Source organism: Equus caballus, chromosome 17 (genome assembly GCF_041296265.1).
Source record: "Equus caballus isolate H_3958 breed thoroughbred chromosome 17, TB-T2T, whole genome shotgun sequence".
Classification (NCBI taxonomy): domain Eukaryota; kingdom Metazoa; phylum Chordata; class Mammalia; order Perissodactyla; family Equidae; genus Equus; species Equus caballus.
This window is the reverse complement of record NC_091700.1, coordinates 98,320,533-98,338,844: the sequence shown is the minus strand read 5'-3', so window position 1 is coordinate 98,338,844 and position 18,312 is coordinate 98,320,533. Positions and strand designations below refer to the sequence as shown.

The 18,312-nt window shown below is 49.0% G+C and overlaps 1 protein-coding gene across 1 annotated transcript in view; it reads right to left on the bottom strand.

Annotated features, from left to right (window-relative positions):
• Nucleotides 1-18,312, bottom strand: part of COL4A2 (collagen type IV alpha 2 chain) — a 191,000-nt gene that overhangs the window by 34,431 nt on the left and 138,257 nt on the right. Inside the window, exons 21-27 of the mRNA XM_023621825.2 lie at nucleotides 14,131-14,223; nucleotides 13,172-13,335; nucleotides 10,011-10,083; nucleotides 9,820-9,926; nucleotides 8,110-8,311; nucleotides 7,657-7,716; nucleotides 5,935-5,991 (exon numbers count right to left, since the gene is read on the bottom strand). Of these exons, the coding sequence (XP_023477593.2) occupies nucleotides 5,935-5,991; nucleotides 7,657-7,716; nucleotides 8,110-8,311; nucleotides 9,820-9,926; nucleotides 10,011-10,083; nucleotides 13,172-13,335; nucleotides 14,131-14,223 (756 nt within the window). The remainder of the gene's footprint in view (nucleotides 1-5,934; nucleotides 5,992-7,656; nucleotides 7,717-8,109; nucleotides 8,312-9,819; nucleotides 9,927-10,010; nucleotides 10,084-13,171; nucleotides 13,336-14,130; nucleotides 14,224-18,312) is intronic.

The window sequence follows — 18,312 nt, the reverse complement described above, 5'->3', positions numbered from 1 at the left end:
ACCCCAGGCGGAGCTGACTGGTGAAAGTCCTTCCCTGCTGAAGCCAGCCGGTAAAGAGTGGAAGAGGGGATGGCTTCTCCAAATGCACACGCCAATGCCAGGATGCCAGGATCACAAAGAACCAGGGAAACAAGCCCCACCAAAGAAAACTAATAAAGCTCCAGTAACCAACTCTGAAGAAGTGGAGATCTACAAACTGCCAGACCAAGAATTCAAAATAACTGTCCTAAAGCAGCTCGGTTACTACATGAGAACACAGACGCCAAACAAAATCAGGAAAACGACACATGAGTGGCATGAGAAGTTCAGCCAAGAAACCACCAAAAAAAAAAAAAACAGCAAAGAGAAATCCTGGAGCTGAAGATTACAACTACACCAGCAACTCTGGGCTTTCAGAATGATTTCCAGTTTTAAAATTCATGCGTAAGGACCCAACCTATAATAAGAATCATATTCAACGTTATGATTGCACACGGTCCTAACGAGGGGCTTGGAAAGCTAGGGAGTCTTGGCTTTCCTTCTTCTATCTGTGCAAACTTGGGCAAGTTTCTGAACCTCTCTGTGCCTGTTTCCTTGTCTGAAAAGTGGGAATAACAATAACGCCTACTTCACGGGGTATTGTTAGGATGAAAGGAGATGGTTCCTGTCAATTATCTGAGCAGTGCTTGCTCAGTGCACAAGCGCCATAAATATTTCCACAATTAGAAGCCTGGGGTCCCTCCCCAACGTCCCAGAACTGAACTCCATGCTTTTTCATCTACATTCCCAGCTTTTCCTCAGGAAGGAGACACTGTGTGACACACACCCGACCTGCCCTCCATGGAAAGTGGGTATGCGGGTGGCAGAAGTGAGGGAGAAGAGTCAGACAGGAAGCTAGCTCGGGGCTCTCTGCCACGGGGGCCTGTGCGGGACGATGGCTTGGAGCCCCAGATGCCCAGACCCGGACTTCTAAGCCCTCTGCAGTGCCCAGGCCTCAGATTCCATCTCCGGTCAGCGTGTGTGGGCCTCTGGTCTTCTCTGACCATCCTGACTCCTGCAGGAGGCAAGGTTTGCAAACTGACACGAAGCCCATGTTCCCAGACCTCGGATTCTTGGGAAAAATTCCTCATCTGTGGTTCTGTCTCCCTCAGGTCCAGGGTCCACGTCAAGAGACACAAGATTGAAAGCTCCACAGGCTTGCCTGAGCCCAGCAGATCCTTTACCAGGCTTCCCAGGACGGGGCCTGAGAGGGTCTCATCGTGATGTCCAGTCCAGGAGCAGGAGGACGGAGAGCAGAGCTCCAGAAACATGACACGGCTTCCCGCCTCACTGAAGGCTTGACTGCAGGGATCACAGGGGAGAACCAGGGAGGCCCTCGTTGGCAGGGCACCCGCCACCTCCCCAGCCAGCTGAGGGGCGCCGTGCGGTCCCCAAGTGCATGAGCTCAGGTCTGTGCCATGGCTGGAGGTCTGGGCAGCCCGCCGGGTGCCGGGTGGGTCTCAGCCGCCTGTGGCCCCTCTGATGCTCTTCTCCACTCACACTAGACTCTCCTGGAGCTTCTCACCCAACACTGAGGTCTGGGTGCCACCCTGTCCTGTTAAATCTGGATGAGGTCCCGTTAACATCATCTCCAGCCACTTGGTCCTGTTTCCATGCACCCAACTGAGGGCACACACCATGAGGTGCCGGTCAGATTTTAGGGTGACCCCAGCATTCCTGATGCTTCTGAGCCCTCACTGCCTTTCACCCGACCTTGGGGAGCTCTGGGCTCAGAGAAAGGCAGGCCTACAGGATTCTTGTCATGTGCCCAGAAGAGTCACTAGAATCTTCCAGAATTCTGCTGCTTCTCATTCTTCTTTTCTCTTCCTCCTCCTTTGTAAATAAAATGACTGAAAAGTATGATAAACCTTTCCTTAAATCTTTGTTCAGATTTTGAGTGTAAGTGTGACCATACTAAGAACTCACTCCCTCTTTTGTTTCCCCTTTCTGGAAATTTCTACTCCCAAAGGAGTTAGCCTTGCCCAGATTTACTCAGGTGTGGCGCCTCCATCTTGTTTACATATGGCCCCATCTCGATTACTTGTGCTAATATTTACAGGGCTAGTTGTTACGTTCTGACCTCTTGCTCTGAATAAACATGTTTTCAAACGAGATGACTACCCAAACATTAGGAGGGGTGGTTGCTCTGTCCGGCTGAATTCTGCACATCCCCTAAAACTGGACTGGAAACATGTTCCAGCTGGGTCATACACTGATGCTGGTTTCTCAGGAGGTGCTGTGCCCAGGGGACCTGGACGGTGAAACAGAATTAAGGAAAAACAAGGGGTATAGAACTGGGTTGGGGGCATTCTGTGCCACAGATTAGTCTGCCTAGTTGACAGTGCGAGGAAACAAGTCACGCCCTGAGATGCTCAGATTTGTAGGAAGGATGACGGGGACCACAGGAGCCCGAGCCAGGACCTCAGCGTGCACTCGAGGATGAGTGACGTTTGCATCTGGAACAAAGTCAACCAGAATGGAGAAGTACCCTTGGTACCACCTCACGGGGACCGAGGTCCACACACTATGACCTTCTTGCTTTCTTCTAGAACATCCAGGAAAAATTCTTCAGGCTGTCTGGGGAATTGGTGTTGGAAGAGCAATGGGAACAGCTCAAATGAGAGCAGAGGGACACAGGTTTGTGTTCTGCACCTCGCTAAACAGCTGTGTGACCCGGGCAGGCCATTTGTCCTCTCTGGCATCTCCCATCTTTATGTTCGGGAGGGTGGATCACACCAGCGCATCTGCGAGGACCACATTCTCAGCAGCAAGGTGCTCGAAGGCTGCTACAATCTCCTCCAGCTGTATCAGCCTTCATTCAACATCTCCTGTTGCCTTCTGCAAACACTTACAACACCTTAAGCATTTTAATAAGAACTTCCTTGAAAGTTTCCCATATCTTTCACCCGGAGCCAATCTACCCAGGGTTGAGAAACGTTGACTTATAATACTTGTAATGAATGCCTTAGACTGAAAACAAAACTTCAGACCAGCTAAATGAGATAACTCCTAATCTATGGACATCTTTCATTTGAACCTCTTCATATGGGAAGCAGACGCGAGACACTTTTTCCAGGTGTCTCTGTGCCTGTCTGGTCTAAGGCTCAGAGATTCCCTTCACCTGAGGCTCTCGGAAACCGCAGCCCGCCCTCCTGCCTCCCGCGGGCAGCCAGCACTGCAGCATCACGGTACTTGTGTGTGAACAGCAGCAGTGAGCACAGCAGCGTACTCTCGAGATGCAGCATGCGAGGCTGCGTGCGGGGCGGGGCAGGCTGAGAGCCGGTGGAGAGGTGCTAGGTACGCTAGGGAGTCCAGCCTCCTCAGGCTACTTTCCCTTCAGAAATGTCCTGCAGGCCGTTAGGTCGGGCTGCAGCCTTGCCCTCATGCAGAAGGGGCCAAATTCAACATCCTGGAATTTTCCATATTTTTCTATGTGGCAGCAGAAAGGGGTTGAGAAAGACTCGAGGATGCCCCTTCTCTAGGGCCAGGGAGCAGAGGGGGGCTGCGTGTGGCACCCACAGCTCTCAGTGTGGGACCCCACTCCCCGAGGGTCCCGTTGAGGCACACCTGGCCTTGGGACAACATGCTGGAGGAACGTAAGCTTCACCCCGACTCACACGGCAAGGAAAGGCGGAGATTATGCAAAATTTCCCATTGATAGAATGGTCCCCATAGACCATTACTGCCCAGTGTATTAAATGATTTTACACAGACCCTTACACTTGACTGGGGGTGATGAGGAAGGAGCAGTCAGCGCCAAGTGATCTCTTTCACACAAGACTGAACTTCCCTAAGGTTATCGTTCTGATGGTGAAACAGCGGTTTGGTCAGACGCAGACATCTGGGACCACGTTTACTCAGAGTTCCGATATGCGTGTGAGTCTAGAAATAGGAAGGGCTTTGCATCGATGAAGTCCTACAGGAGCATGAAGTTCGACACTTAGATAAAATAAAGCAAAAGTTCCGTTTTTCAATGTTCTGAGGTGAAGATGAGCTCAGCTCATAAGTCAGTTTCTGAAAGGAAATCCCAGTCAAGCCTAGGGGAAGTTGCAGTTAAAACTGAAAATGGGACACAAAACACCAGCATTCTGAACTCTGTTGCCACTTCAGGATCACAGGCCATGTCACTCCCACGAGATCACTATGTGTAGGAGGCACGAAAGATCCTTTTTGCAAGTCCACCCAATTCCTGGATATGTTGGGCCCTGCTTCCATCCAGTTGCACCGAAGCCTGTCCCACTGCAGTCTCTGAGCCCCCACGCGGGCCCCTCCCCCAGCAGCTGTCACCCTCTGGGGGGACGTCGTATTTAGCGCCTGAGTTGGAATCCACGGGCGGACAGACCCCTCCGGAGCTGGAGCAGAGAGAAGGTCACAAAGCACCCGTGGATAACAGAGTGAGGAAGATGCCTGCTCAGTTCTCAGAAGACAACACATGCACGGTTAATTCTGCTTCATGGTGCAAACGACACTGTGTGTGTCGTCCTGTCGTCCCCAGATCCTGCAGACACTGTGCACCTGGAAGATGCCCTTAGGGTGCAGGATGCACATGATAAGTCAACACACCTTTCTAATTTTGTGGGTTGTCCCACACAAGCTCCGCACTTTGTAGTTTATATAGGACCTTACTCACAGCATATTATGGGCAGTATTAGGGGCACCAATTGCAAAGTAGGAAGAGTCTAGACCGCCTGCAGGATTATTCCAGTATAGGTGAGGAGACTAAGGCCCAGAAAGAATCAGGGGACGCCCAAGGCCCCCCGCTAATTAGTGGTGGAAGTGGACGCCAAGGCAGGCTCTGTCCTCGCATCTCACGCTCTCAACACCGAATTATCTGAGCGACTTCCTTGGTGGGTGAGGGAGTGGCTCTCCCTTGCCCCACCTGTCAGAGGAGGAGAGAAAGCAAAAGCACAATCCTCCCGGCTGACCTCCTATGGGTTGGGGCTGTCCGAGGACTCGCTTGTCCTGGGATGACCGACACAGACATCTGGACGGCACTGACCCGCTGTGGCCGCCCTGGCCCATCTGTTCTCTCTGGAAAGGCCACGCCACGAGTGGGCACACGGACAGCTCTCGACACTGGAATCTGTTACAGAGAAGCCTGACGTATTTCACCCGGGCTCTTGAGTGGGGTGACTGGCCTGTGTCAGCAGACAAAGAAAAGCCCGGTTCCTTCCAGACTCTAGAGACAAACTCCTAGCCTTGTTTATTTCTGTTTTCCTCTCAGTCAAAACCCAGAAGAAACAAACCTCTCTCGTAGGTTCTTCCTATATATCTGGGACACAAAGGGATAAAAGAAACATACACAGCGACAAGCTTCCTTTCCCATCTTAGGTCACGAGTCAGTCTCTGACGCTCTTTGGGTGTCCACCAAGGTATGCGCCACGGCTAAGGCTGAGTTCTGTGTGGCACGAATTTTTTCTTTTATTTACTTACTTAATTTATTTTTTTGTGAGGGAGATTGGCCCTGAGCTAACATCTGTTGCCAATCTCCCTCTTTTTGCTTGAGGAAGATTGTCACTGAGCTAACATCTGTGCCAAACTTCCTCTACTTCATATGTGGGACGCCTGCCACAGCATGGCTTGACGAGTGGTGCTAGGTCTGTGCCTGGGATCCGAACCTGCGAACCCTGGACCACCAAAGTGGAGCACGCGAACTTAACCACTACGCCACCGGGCTGGCACCAAGAATTTTCTCTTTTAGCTTGGGGTTCAACTAGGTGTCAATGAACATATACATTTTTCTAAAGTGATGAGCAAAGCTGCCTCCTGTAGAAGCTACCACAGTCTGAGGCACAGAGACGTCTAGGTAGGGAGGAAGGCAGGGGGCAGAGGAAAGATGTACAAGGAGGAGAGAAGAAAACTGAAGACACACGGAGGAAGGCTAGAAGTGCTCTCCAGTTTTCTGGAGCACCTTACCTGTGGGGCCTGGGGGTCCTGGCCGGCCTGCCGATCCCTTGGGCCCTCCAACACAACCTGGGAAGAGAGAGGAAAAGAGATGAACCAGAGCAATCTTTAATATCCAGTCTCATGGCTCTGGGTTGAAAGCACCAGCCATGAAAACTGGCTACCATTTGATGATCGGAATAATTGAATGATTTAATTAATCTTAATTCTGATGTAAATAAAAGTTTAATTTTCATCATGTAATGAAATCAGAATATTAATATAAAATGCAAATCAAGTTAAGTCCAGTCAAATACAAACTGGCACTGTGCTGGCAAATGATTCATGCCCTCTTTTAGGACATTCCCTAGGCACACTGACTTAATCTGTGTCCTCCCCAGCCAGTCACTGTGAATGCCTCTCTTTGTCTGGAAATGCCCACCAGTGGATGGAGAAAGCTTTCGATTTCAAAAGGAATTCTTTGACTTCTCCTTTGTGACTCCACATACTTTCAGAATTAGCCACAGCAATTAGCTGCTCTGAGCTGTGCAAAATGAAGCCAGGGTGGCAGCCGCTTCTGGTTGGTGTGGCCAAGGACAGTGACATGTAAGCAGAAGGATTTTGTTGTCTGGCCTTTGTCTGAGAGAGCCCCCTTGCAGGCACAGCAATTCTTCGAGACGTCCTTTGTCTGTTTGCCTGCAACTTGGCTGGGCTCCTCTCTTGGCCTGACTGAATGGCCAAAGTTTGCAGAAGCTTGGCCTCCTCTGCCACACTAGAGGTACAGGAGGTGCAAACTGGCCAGCCGAGGTCATAAAGAGGAAGGAACCGGAAGTCTGCAGGGCACACGGCCTCCAGCCCACAGAGCCTCCCACCCAGGGGCCTCTCCACATCTCCATGATTGGCTAGTCTCCCAAAGCTGCCGTCTTGCCCTTCCAGCTCTGCGCCCTTGCCCTGAGGGCCTGTTCCCTTCCCTTCCCACACCTCAACTGCAACCTCCTGCAGGGGACCCACAGATGCTGACGCTGCTTCTCCAGCCCTGACTTTTATCTTGAGAGTTACCCCCAAACTTTCAACTGCCATGTGTGACCTGCTACCATCCAAATGTTCTGCTACTGCCTGAAACTGTGCAAAACTCATCCTCTTTGCTTTTCTGTTCAAAATCCCTTCTGATCTAGGATTCATCTCTCTCCCTGGCTTCCCATTTCACCTTTCCAACACCAGCCAGGTCAACTTCTGGAGTCTCCCTTCTCCTACCCACCACTGAGCCTTGGCTCAGGGTCACCTACATGGCCTCCTGTTCTCTGTCAATCCTTGCTCTTTCTAGCGTGCATGGATCACTAGACCAAATCTTTCTCTTCTGACATGTATTTGGACTCACTCTTCACCCTATATAACCAGCAAATACTCATGGTTGTCCTTTACACACATATGGACAAAGAGATGTATATATATTTTGTGCACATATTTTAAGTGCGAAAATACCCACCTGTTGAGTTCCCGCCAATGTCATAAACGGGTGCAAATGCGCTTTACATCGGTGGGTGGACTTGGTACCACCATGTGTCTTACGCCCGTCTTTCCTGTGACTCTCAGCTGAAGGGGACGGGCTTCCAGCCCCAAGTTTTGCACGTACTTGTATTTCTCACTGCAGCTAAACGCACACTGCAGGAGCTCACAGCAGTTGGTGGAGAGTCACATACCTTATAAACCAGATGTCTTAAAGAGTCCTAAAGCCAAAGATCGTCATTACAGTACCTGGCTGGACAGTCTCCTGTCCGTCACCTCCGATGGGTCTTTTCACGCCTGCATCACAATCTGGGAGTGAGACACAACGAGAGAGTGAGGCAGTTTTGGAACACCGAAAGCTACTAACGCATCCATGGGTGTGGGTGTGTTGGCAGTGGTGGGAAGGCATGTGGGTCCCTGGGAAGGGGATCAAGGCCCATTTCTGAACTTCCGTGCAGAGCCCCCATGGCTTCAGCAATAGAGGGAGGGGCCCCGTGTTCCAAGTGGTGAGAGGAGGCTGGTGGGCCCGGAAAACCCCACGGCTGGGTGTCGGTGTATGTGCTAAGAACTGATGGTGCAACACAGGCAGTGCGCTCATGTGACCCCTGGGGAATTTAGATATTGCCAAAGAAGAACAGTGGATGTGGAAGTACCAACAGCGTCTCCTGACTTTGAAAGGTAAAAGAGACGACTCCTCCATACCTAGGAGTCCTGGAGAACCTGGGGGGCCAGGAGGCCCGGGGAGGCCTGGTGGTCCAGGGAATCCAGCATCTCCGGGGAAACCATGCTCGCCTTTGGGGCCTGGCAGGCCCAATCCTGGAGGACCCCTTTCTCCTGGAATGCCCTTCGTGCCGGGTGCTCCTGGGTGACCTGTGTCCCCTGGGGGTCCTTTGATGCCATCACCCTGGGAGAAAATTTGGTTGATCTCTTAAAGGATATATAAACCTCAAAGACAGCCATATCTCAGTTTCCTTTGCTCACTCTCCTGAATTCCGTGCCACAGACACAGAGCGGAAAGACAGCAGAGACTAGCATGAACCTATAGTCAGGGTCTAACCAAAGCCCAGGAAGATGGACAGGTTTTTACAACAATCATAAGCAACACAATAGAAGATAGTTCTGGCAGGCACACAAATCTGTTTGAATATTTATTTTTCTCTTTCCAAACCACTAGTGCCCCTCCCTCGATTCAGACCTTCATTCACAGGAAGAATTCTGCATGAGAACACTTAGGCACAGATTTGGATAAATGGGAGTAGAAACACATTACTTTACTGCTATGATTAGGCATTTGTGACACATTGACTATTCACAAGGCTAATGCGTTGTTAAAGGAAAGGAATTCTTTACTTTGGACAAGAAAGAAAGAGCAGTGTGGTCATCAGAAATAAGGAGAGAGGACAGAATCAGAAAAGCAGGGAGCTGGGAGGCACTCAGCAACACCACATCCTGGTGATGGAGCCACTGACCAGGTGCAGGACATGGGGTGGGTGGGTGAGGGGGTGATAAACGCGGAGGGGGCTCCAAGAATCGGGAACGTCGGAGGAATGATGTGGGCAGGGTCACAGGCAAACCCGGGGGCCCTGGCTTTATGGTGAGCTATCTGAACTGAGCTGGTACAATAGTCATGCAGATAAGTCCCAGCCCACCCACCCAAGCCGTGAAATGAGCCCAGGATATTCCAGAGGCAAGTAGGCAGCAGCGTCTAGGAAGTGAAATGCTGCTGTCCAGTGAGGTTATTCTTCTCCTGCATTTTCAAAGGCATGAGCTAGTGGGACGGTCACTGATTAATGACCAAGCTCTTTGTGTTTGAAACGCCCTGATCAAACCACACAGCCTCCGCATTCTGGCTTCTTTAATAAGCATGTAATGATAAGCACAGGACTTTCCATCTCCCAGGTCTGCTGCAGAGATCAAATGACGGGGCACCAAGCTTAGATAGTGGACAGTGATGACAACGATGACGACTGGGGAGCGTTCTGGGGGTGCTCACTGAGGTTTCTCAAGGCAGATGTTTACGTTCACAGCTTAGAGATTCCAGCAAGCAAGGAAGGAGCATGCACGCTGACAAAGCCACTGGACTGGGACCAGACACGGTGGGTTTGAGCGCTGGCTCTTAATAACAGAGGAGAACAGCAGCCCCCTACTTTAGAACATTTGATTTGGGAGGCTCTGGTTCTATGTTACACCAGGAGCAATATTTGTTTTCTCCTTAACTTTTAAATGTTCACTGTGGGCTTGGCTCCAGCCTAACTCACTGTTTCCTAAAAAAGTATGGTTTCTGCTCATTCAAATCAAGCCGGCTGCACTGGGAGTTTTACTGCAGTGCCAGCACCGTTCGCTTCTCAAGTGTTTAAGGACAGGACTGGTCAGGATGAGGGCTGAGCTGGTCCCACACGCGTGGCTACTCACAGGGGGCCCTGGAAGGCCTGGGAATCCATCGAGCCCGTCACGCCCCCGGATGCCGTCATCACCTTTCATTCCAGGCACCCCTGGGACACCTGGCTGTCCCCTCTCACCTGGGAAAGGATTACAGTGTGAATCTACTTATCCAGTGCCAGAGGATACACGGCCCAAGGACTGCTTGGCCACAGAAGACTGACCTTTGGTGGTTACTGTTCTAGAATCTCCCTTCACTCCTTTGGGCCCAGGAGGTCCAATGTCACCAGGGGCTCCCTGTGGAAACAAAGACAAAATGTCTTCCTCCTTCATACTGTTAAGGACATCGATAAGACGATGATTTTCCATCTATACAACTTGAGGGCTATTACCCATTATGAAGCCCAGAACAGTTCAGAAGAACTCTCTGCAGTCTAGAGATGCTCCAGACCCGGCTGTCCGATCCAGAGGCCACCAAGCACAAATGGCTATTGAGGACCTGAATGTGGCCAGTGGGACTGAAGAACCGAATTTTTAATTTTAAATAATTAAAATTTCATGGAAGTCATCACACATGGCTGGACAGTGAAAACCAGAACCTTGCTACTCAAAGTGTGGTCCACGGACCACAGCATCAGCCTCTTCTGGGAGCTTGCTAGAAACGCAGAACCTCACGCCCCACCCGAGGCACCCGAACCAGAATCTGTATTTCCACAAAGGCCCAGGGATTCACATCCTCAGGGACTTTTGAGAAGCAACGATCTAAATTACACGGTTGCTAACTCCAACTGCAGTTATTTAGGATCCGAGCAGGTAACCAGCTTCCAAGTACAAAGGATGGAAATTTGTGATCATTCAAAGTTGAGAACAACAGAGTATTTCACTGACAGCTTGTCTTCCAAACTGAAATTAAGGTTGGAAACAAACGCACTTTTGAGACAAGCTTACTGCAAGGACACTCACATTTTAGGCTATAAAATCTAGTGAAGTCTTCCAGTCAGCAGAAAGGAGCAGGTTAACAGTTCAGGATGTATTTTAATATACATGAAAGGCTACTTTTGGGCAAATCTTGGTGGTTGTTATTTGCAAGAAGATGAGAGCTTTTAGTGTTGGCTTAATTAAATGGAATGCTACAAGTGATTATGAGTTCCTTTCTCCGTCTCTCTCTCATATATTCCAAACATACTAGATGTGCTGATTGAGTTCTTGGCAGAAAAGGGTGACATTCTTTCAGTATCCAGGACAGTGTCTCACACACAGACGGTGCTCAAGAAATAGGTGTTGGGCAGATGGATGGAAGGACGGGTGAATTTATCTATTGGCCGACTCCCATCCTTCAAGTACTCTGCCAGACTCTCTCAGCACGGATGTGAAAAAACAGAAAACCCTCTCAGGCATTCCTACTGCAGGGGGGTTGCCAGGCACACAAACATATCAGTAAATGCAACACACACAGTACCCGAGGTGTTGGCACAGAAGTGCTGTGGGTGTGTGCCCGATACGGCTGGGGAACGCATGTGCTCTGGGAAGATATTGGACGTTCCAGGTGCACAAAATGGGAGCTGTTTGGCTTCTAGGAAGCATTCAATCATTTTATAAACAACTAAAGACCCTACCAGTTTGCCATTATTAAGTTTGTGATTCTCACTACACACACTTTCACATGCTTAGACAGCCACGATTTGGAGACAGTATCATTTTTAGACTGGGATAAAATGTAGCACCTACTATTTTCAGTTGGATAAAACGACAGTCACGTGTCGTTTAAGGATGGGAACACATTCTGAGAAATGCGTCGTCAGGCGGTTTCCTCACTGGGTGAACATCACAGAGTACGTACACAAATCTACACAGTGTAGCCTACTACACACCCAGGCTCTATGGTGCCAATCTTATGGGACCGACGTCGCACATGGAGCCCATCGTTGACCGAAGTATCGTTATGGGTGCATGACTGTATTCATTTTCTGAGAAAGCTCGGGGCATGGAGCTGAGAGGTGCCATGGATCTTATTTTCACCCGCAAAGCTCCCGCGCCATGAAGCAACTAGGGGTCACCACTTTCTGCACCAGCAGCTCTGTGTGGTGGCAATTCCCCTGCACCATGTCGTGGAGCCACATCATTCTAACCGTCGCTGGCCAAGCATCCTGAGCAATTTTTCCTCTATTGCTGAACATATAAAACGATACACTTTTCATTTTATAAATCTCCTGCAGTTCTCTTTTTAAGTAAAAAATAAAATATATATGTGTATATATATATATATATACAAACATTTTTTTTGCCTTTATCTGAAATTTGCTTTGAAATCATTGGTTAGTTAAAACCCGTCATGGAAGAGAGATCTATCTCCAGTGGACATTTTCATAAGGCGTGAAATAAAGTCCACTTAGCTGATATCCACAGGGAATCTGTGGGCAGGGAATTTTATCCATCCATCCAAAGTAAATTCATGATACTTGGAAGTTTCTCTTTTTATTGGGTTAGCGGAGCCTTCACAAAAAGTGAAATCAGTTCTACACTCAATTTGAAGAGGTGAATGCTCAAAAAGTAAGATGCTTTACATTCAAAATGATAGAAGTTTTAAAAAAAAGATATTCATATACCATAAAATTCACCATTTTAAAGCATACAATTCAGCAGTTTTTAGTATTTTCCCAAGGTTGTGCAATCATCACTATGATCTAATTCCAGAACGTTTTCACCACTCTGAAAAGAAACCCCACACTCATACCCCTTAAATACTCATTCCCCCCTTCCCCCCGCCCCTGGGAACCACCAACCTACTTCCTGTCTCTAGATCGGCCTGTTCTAGACATTTCATATGAATGGCATCATGTAATATGCGTTCCTTTGTGTCTGCTGTATTTCACTAAGTGTAACATTTTTGAGGTTCATCCACATCGTGGCACGGACCAGAACTTCATTCCTTTTTATGGCTGAATAAGATTCCATCGTATGGGTAGATTATGTTTTGTTTATCCATTCATCAGTTGATGGACATTTGGGTTGTTTCTACTTTTTGGCTTTTATTATTAATACCGCTATGAACATTTGTGTACAAGATTTTGTGTAGACATGTGTTTTCATTTCTCCTGGGTCTACACCTAGGAGTGGCCTTTCTGGGTCCCATGATAACTCTATGTTTAGCTTTTTGAGGAATCATCGAACTGTTTCCCACAGCGGCTGCACCATTTCACATTCCCACCAGTAAAGGTTTTCAAGGTTCCTCTTGGAGTACGTGGCTTTTTTAAATGGAGCATCAGGTATGTGTGTGTTGCTGGTCTAAAGATGTGTTAATTCAATAAATAAAAGCCAAGAATAAAAGAATGGAGCTAAGTGTCAAGGACATGTCATCAGCTTTGTGACAGAAGTGGTCTCTCACCTTGAACCCGGGGAACCCAGGGATGCCGTGCTGGCCAGGATCTCCTTGGCCCCCTTTCCTGCCCGGCTCCCCATTGATGCCTGGAAAGCCCTTGGGCCCTGGTAGCCCCGGCAGACCCGTGACGAACTCATCACCCTCTACGCATCTGCAGTCGCCGGCGTCACCTGCCACGTGAGCAAGAGGGAGGGACTCGTTATTCACTTGTGCAGCAGATGAACACTCTTCTCGGCTCCTCCACAGAGGTCTGATTCCTGCAGTAGGTCCCTGGGCGCTGAGGCACCCACACATCCCACATACACCAGAAAGGTCTGGGTGTGGTTAAATGCCAGAACGGGCTACTCACACTCAGGGATGGGAGAGCTGAGCAGCTGCCACAGTGGAGCCCCGAGAACCTCGCAGAGAAGGGGCCGCCCGGGCCGGTCCTTCTCTGGAAAGGGCGTTGATCTAGGGGCAGTGTCCCCCAAATGGAGACGGAAGGGGACACAAGGACAGCTGGTTCCAACTGCCCCTCTACCACCAGGTGGGAGTGAGGCGACGGGCAGGTCCGTCATTCCTGAGTCTCAGCCTCCTCGCGCTAAGTGATCCCTAACTCAGGGAGTCCTGTCGGGTCACCAGGTGATTGGTCCACAAGCACCTGCCACGGCCGGAGCCCGTCACATCGCCTTGGAGCTGAGTACTCAGAGGAGTCGTGTCAGTTCAGCCTAAGACATCGCTGCTCACGGTCTTTGTCCTGCACCCGGCTCCGCGCTCCCTGGAACCCACTGACACAGATGGCGGACTGAGGACAGAGGAGGGTGAGCGACTGTGTGCTGGGTGCCCAGCCTTGCTCCAGGGTGCTATCCACCGGGAGGCGCCGGCAGGAAACAGGGTCGTTTTCACGTCTGAACAGTGAGGAGGGGGACGTGGACTGGGGCCCAGGTTGTCTCTCCAGCCTTCTCCCTCCTTCCCTAGGCTCTTACCTTTCCATCCTTTCTGTCCACGAGCCCCAGGGAAACCAGAAGGCCCGGGGTAGCCCGCTGTCCCTCCTGTTCCTTTAAGGCCGAAAAGGAAACCTAAGGAGAAGACCCAGAAGGATAGCACGTTAGCACAGCATGCGGGACGCCGCATCCCGCTGAGCCCCGTGCTGGAAGGTTTCCAGAAAAGTCTCCCCACATCGGGTAAGAACGACCCCAGCCCCAATTCCACTCCAAAATTCCTCTTCAGAAGCCAGGGAGACTGGAGGCCACAGCTTTCAGGGATGGAAAGACATCTAGAGACGTCTAGGAAAAAAAAGTCTAGAGAAGAAAATCTTTACTTTTGATAAATGTTGAATCCAAAGAAAGGTTGTGATTTTTTGACCCCGTGTTTTACTTATGTGCTAAAGTCTTGGATTCTGGCACTCCCACAACTTCTGGTTCCCCAAAAGACAAAACCAAAACAAAATAAGATATTAACATGAACTCGGTTCCCTAGTCCGTCCTGTCCCGGAAAGGGCGCACGCACATGCACGTGCACACGTGGGTTGGTGTCATTAATGCAGATCACTTGTGACTCATCTGGATTCTGCGTGCTCACCTCCCCCCTCCGGACCCGCACCCCCACGGCTAGCATCAGGGGGCTTCAGAAGCCCTGCGTCGTCTGCAAAGGTGTGAGAGGCAGACTCTAAAAGCCAACCAAACTCTCTGTGTCACCCTCGAGAGGAGCACCACCTTGTGGTGAGACTGGGGCTGCGCGTGCCCAGGAAACATCCCTGCCGTGCATGGACTCCGGCTGTCCGTCTGTCTGCCTGACTGGTTCTGTCCTCCTCACTGCAAACCCTGCAGCGCCCACAGCTCCGTGGATCCAACAGAACTCCTCCAAACAAATTAAAATACATGTTGCCATAGCCACCCCAGGGGACCTGAGAGGAGGAGAGGACGAGGAGATTAAGAAGGCAGGAAGGAGAGGAAAACACCGAATTTTAAAACTATTTGCCATCTGCTTGGGAAAATGACGCCAGAATCTGAATGTCAGATCGCTTTGGGGAAGGATAAATCTTTATGGAAAGGTGGCAATGACTACCGTCCTGTGTGATTTGTTCTTACTACATATGTGACAATGTCTCTCATTCATACATCCATCCATCTATCTGTTCATTCATCAACATTTATCCAGCGCCTATGCTAGCCCAGCAGCGTGCCAGTTACTGTGTATACAGTTGGAAACAAAACTGACAGGCCTTCAGGGAGCTTACAGTTCAGATGTGGAGACACGCATCAGACACACCTTAGTAAACACAGCGACACAGAATTTGCAGCGACAGCCAGAGCTGTGAGAACAGCAGCCTTCAGAGAAAGTAACGGGGAGAAGCCGGTTTGCAGCTGGGGACAGGCGTCAGAAGAGCCCTTTCTGAGGAAGTTGACCCTTCACTAGAGAATAAAACCGAGCCAGCCAAGAGGGGCGGAGGGGATGTTCCAGAGAGAGGATAAGCATGCCTAAGTCCCTGAGGTAGGAGGAAAGGCAGGGATTGCATTTTAGCCCAAGGGCAATAGGAAGCCATTAAAGGGTTTTGAGGAGGGAAGTTACACAGTCTAATTTACATGTAAAAGGACCCGCTGGCTGTGTAGACAATTGACTGGAGAGAGAAGGAATGGAAGCTGCTCAAGTGTGGGCTGCTCTTCCAGCTGACTAAGCGTGGGGGCTTCAATTAGGACAAAGGCAGCAAAATGAAGAGCAACGGACAGATCCGAGATTCAAGAGGCAGAATCTCCGGGACTCGGCGATGGATGCAGAGTGTGGGTGCGCTCTGGCCTGAGCGCCCGGGCTTGTAGAGATGGGCGAGGCCCAGGAGAGGGGCATGTTGGGCCGGGAGTCGGGGAGCAGGAGATCCAGAGTTCACTTCTGGACACACATGGTCACCAGACACACAGTGGTGACTATGCGACAGGTGAATAGTTCATATGAGTCTAGGCTAGAGACACAATTAGGGAGTGCTGGCATGGAGCTCATATTTAGGTTCATGGGAATGGATGGGTTTATCTAGGTGGCGAGTACACAGAGAAGGGCCAAGATTGGACTTCAAGGAACTCCACTGTCCCTGGATGGGCAGAGGGGATGAAGAAGTAAGAGCCAGCCAAGGAGCCTTAGAAAGGACAGGCCAGGAGACAACAAGAGGCACAGACGGCGGGGCGTCATGGGAGGCCAAGAGGAGCGAGTGTGAAGGAGGATGCCACTGCATCCTGTGAGGCTGACAGGCTGCCAGGGAGCAAAACGGCAGCCCAGATGCGGCTCCGCGGGTCACTGGTGAGTGGGTCAGGAGCATTTCAGTCCAGTGGTGGACTCTGTGGGCTTTATTTTATCTCCAAGTTCTCCCCACGTGTTAGGAAAAGCACCATATCAGAAGGTGGTTATTTAATCACAGATACTTCAGGGATGTTGGCCTTGTACATGTGAACAATGAGACGGTGGGGGTTCCTTATAGTGTTTGCAAATCTGTCCAAAAGCCTCATATGGCCATCTTAAGGTGCCATTCTTCCTCTCTCCTAGGGTGTTTTTTCGTTAGCTAATAAACTAATAACTTCAAACAAGTCCTATAGAATAGCAGTGTGCCTCTTAGATGTTTTCCACACGATTTTTCTGAAGAGGCCAAGGGCCATCACAAACCAGGCAGCATTTGACTTACTCTAGAACACAATGGAACTGCCTCAATACTCGATTTAGTGAACTGAGCTGGACCAAGGAGGAAGCAAGATATTTAGCTCAGAAAGAAGACTGACTTCACAGCTTGATTTTGCTGGAACCGCAGAAGACTAAAAATTCTGGTTTTCATCAGTAGCAGCACATAAAACAGGATGAAATGCAGTTAACAAGAAAAGAATCCAACAGTTTCACTATAAGGGAAAAGTTAAGAACTCTGTGGGAATCTAGGTCACCGATGTTAAATTATGACTATACACAAAAATGTTTTAAAAGGCCATTATGGTTGGCTACTTTTTGTACAAGAGATAACTTTTAAAAAAGTAATCTGGAAACAATGTGTCTCACAGGGTAAAATAAATATTTCAAGGAGAACTTAAGTTGTGTGCTTTTAAAATTTTAGGTTGATACAATTTATTGGATACCATTCCATCTGTTTTGTAAATTCCCCCTTCAGTCTACAACATGGACCAGAAATTAATTTGTTTACAGATGAATTATGTTAGTAAATCATAGATTTACTAAGCAAGATTTATAAAGCAAGACAACGTGTGACTGTGTCTTTCTCAAAATGGAATTATGCTTTCATTTTTAACACATCATGTTCTGTTGCCAAAAAAGGAAAACTCAACAGATACCACTTACTTAGGAAATATAATATTCATAGAAACTTAGCCATTATCCCAGATGTCACAGTAATAAATGTTACTTCCAGGATAATTAAAAATATTACAGATAACACTGCTCAAAACTATTTGGCGAATCCTAGGGAAATAACTGTACCTAAAAATTTTCTAAAGAATGTGAGAATCTGGTTTTTCCAGTTGAAGGAAAACTGGAAAAGTAGAACCACATTAACTTAAAAATTCTCTGTAGAATACAAAAATGGAATCAGAGAAGTGACAGCTGAGTTTTTAATGGAAGAAGGATGTACAGTAGACATGCTTCTAACACCCCCAACAGATTCCGTTCCAGAGACGGCAAACAGAAGGAACTTCCAAAGCAATTCAAGCCTGGATTTGCCCCTTAGCCAAGTCCAAACACTGTCCACCAGCAAACACGATGCTCTTCCCCAAAGAGAGGAAGCTCTAAGAGATTATCAAGGGGGATGTCAGAGAATTTCAAGTCAAATATTTTTAAAAGAAGAGGCTGCTAGATGTGGTCCATGTCACATAAGAAATTGTGACCTCATGTTTTCTTCCACTGCCTCATTTGTCTCATCTCTTGAGGGGATGAAATGTTCCCATTAGGAGATGTTACAACCTCTGAAACATAACTCTTTCAACTTCGAAGCTGAAAAGAATAACCGTTTTTGATGGCAAGTTCAAAGATACAGAGTGCACATTTTCCTGCCTCCTTAGAACATTCTAACTAAAAGATGAGCCATGATAACATGGGGACCTGGAACAACCACTTCGGGCTGGGACTCTGTGCTGCCCCTAGGGAGCACGGGGGGCCCAGATTCTCATGCTCATCTAGCGTATAGA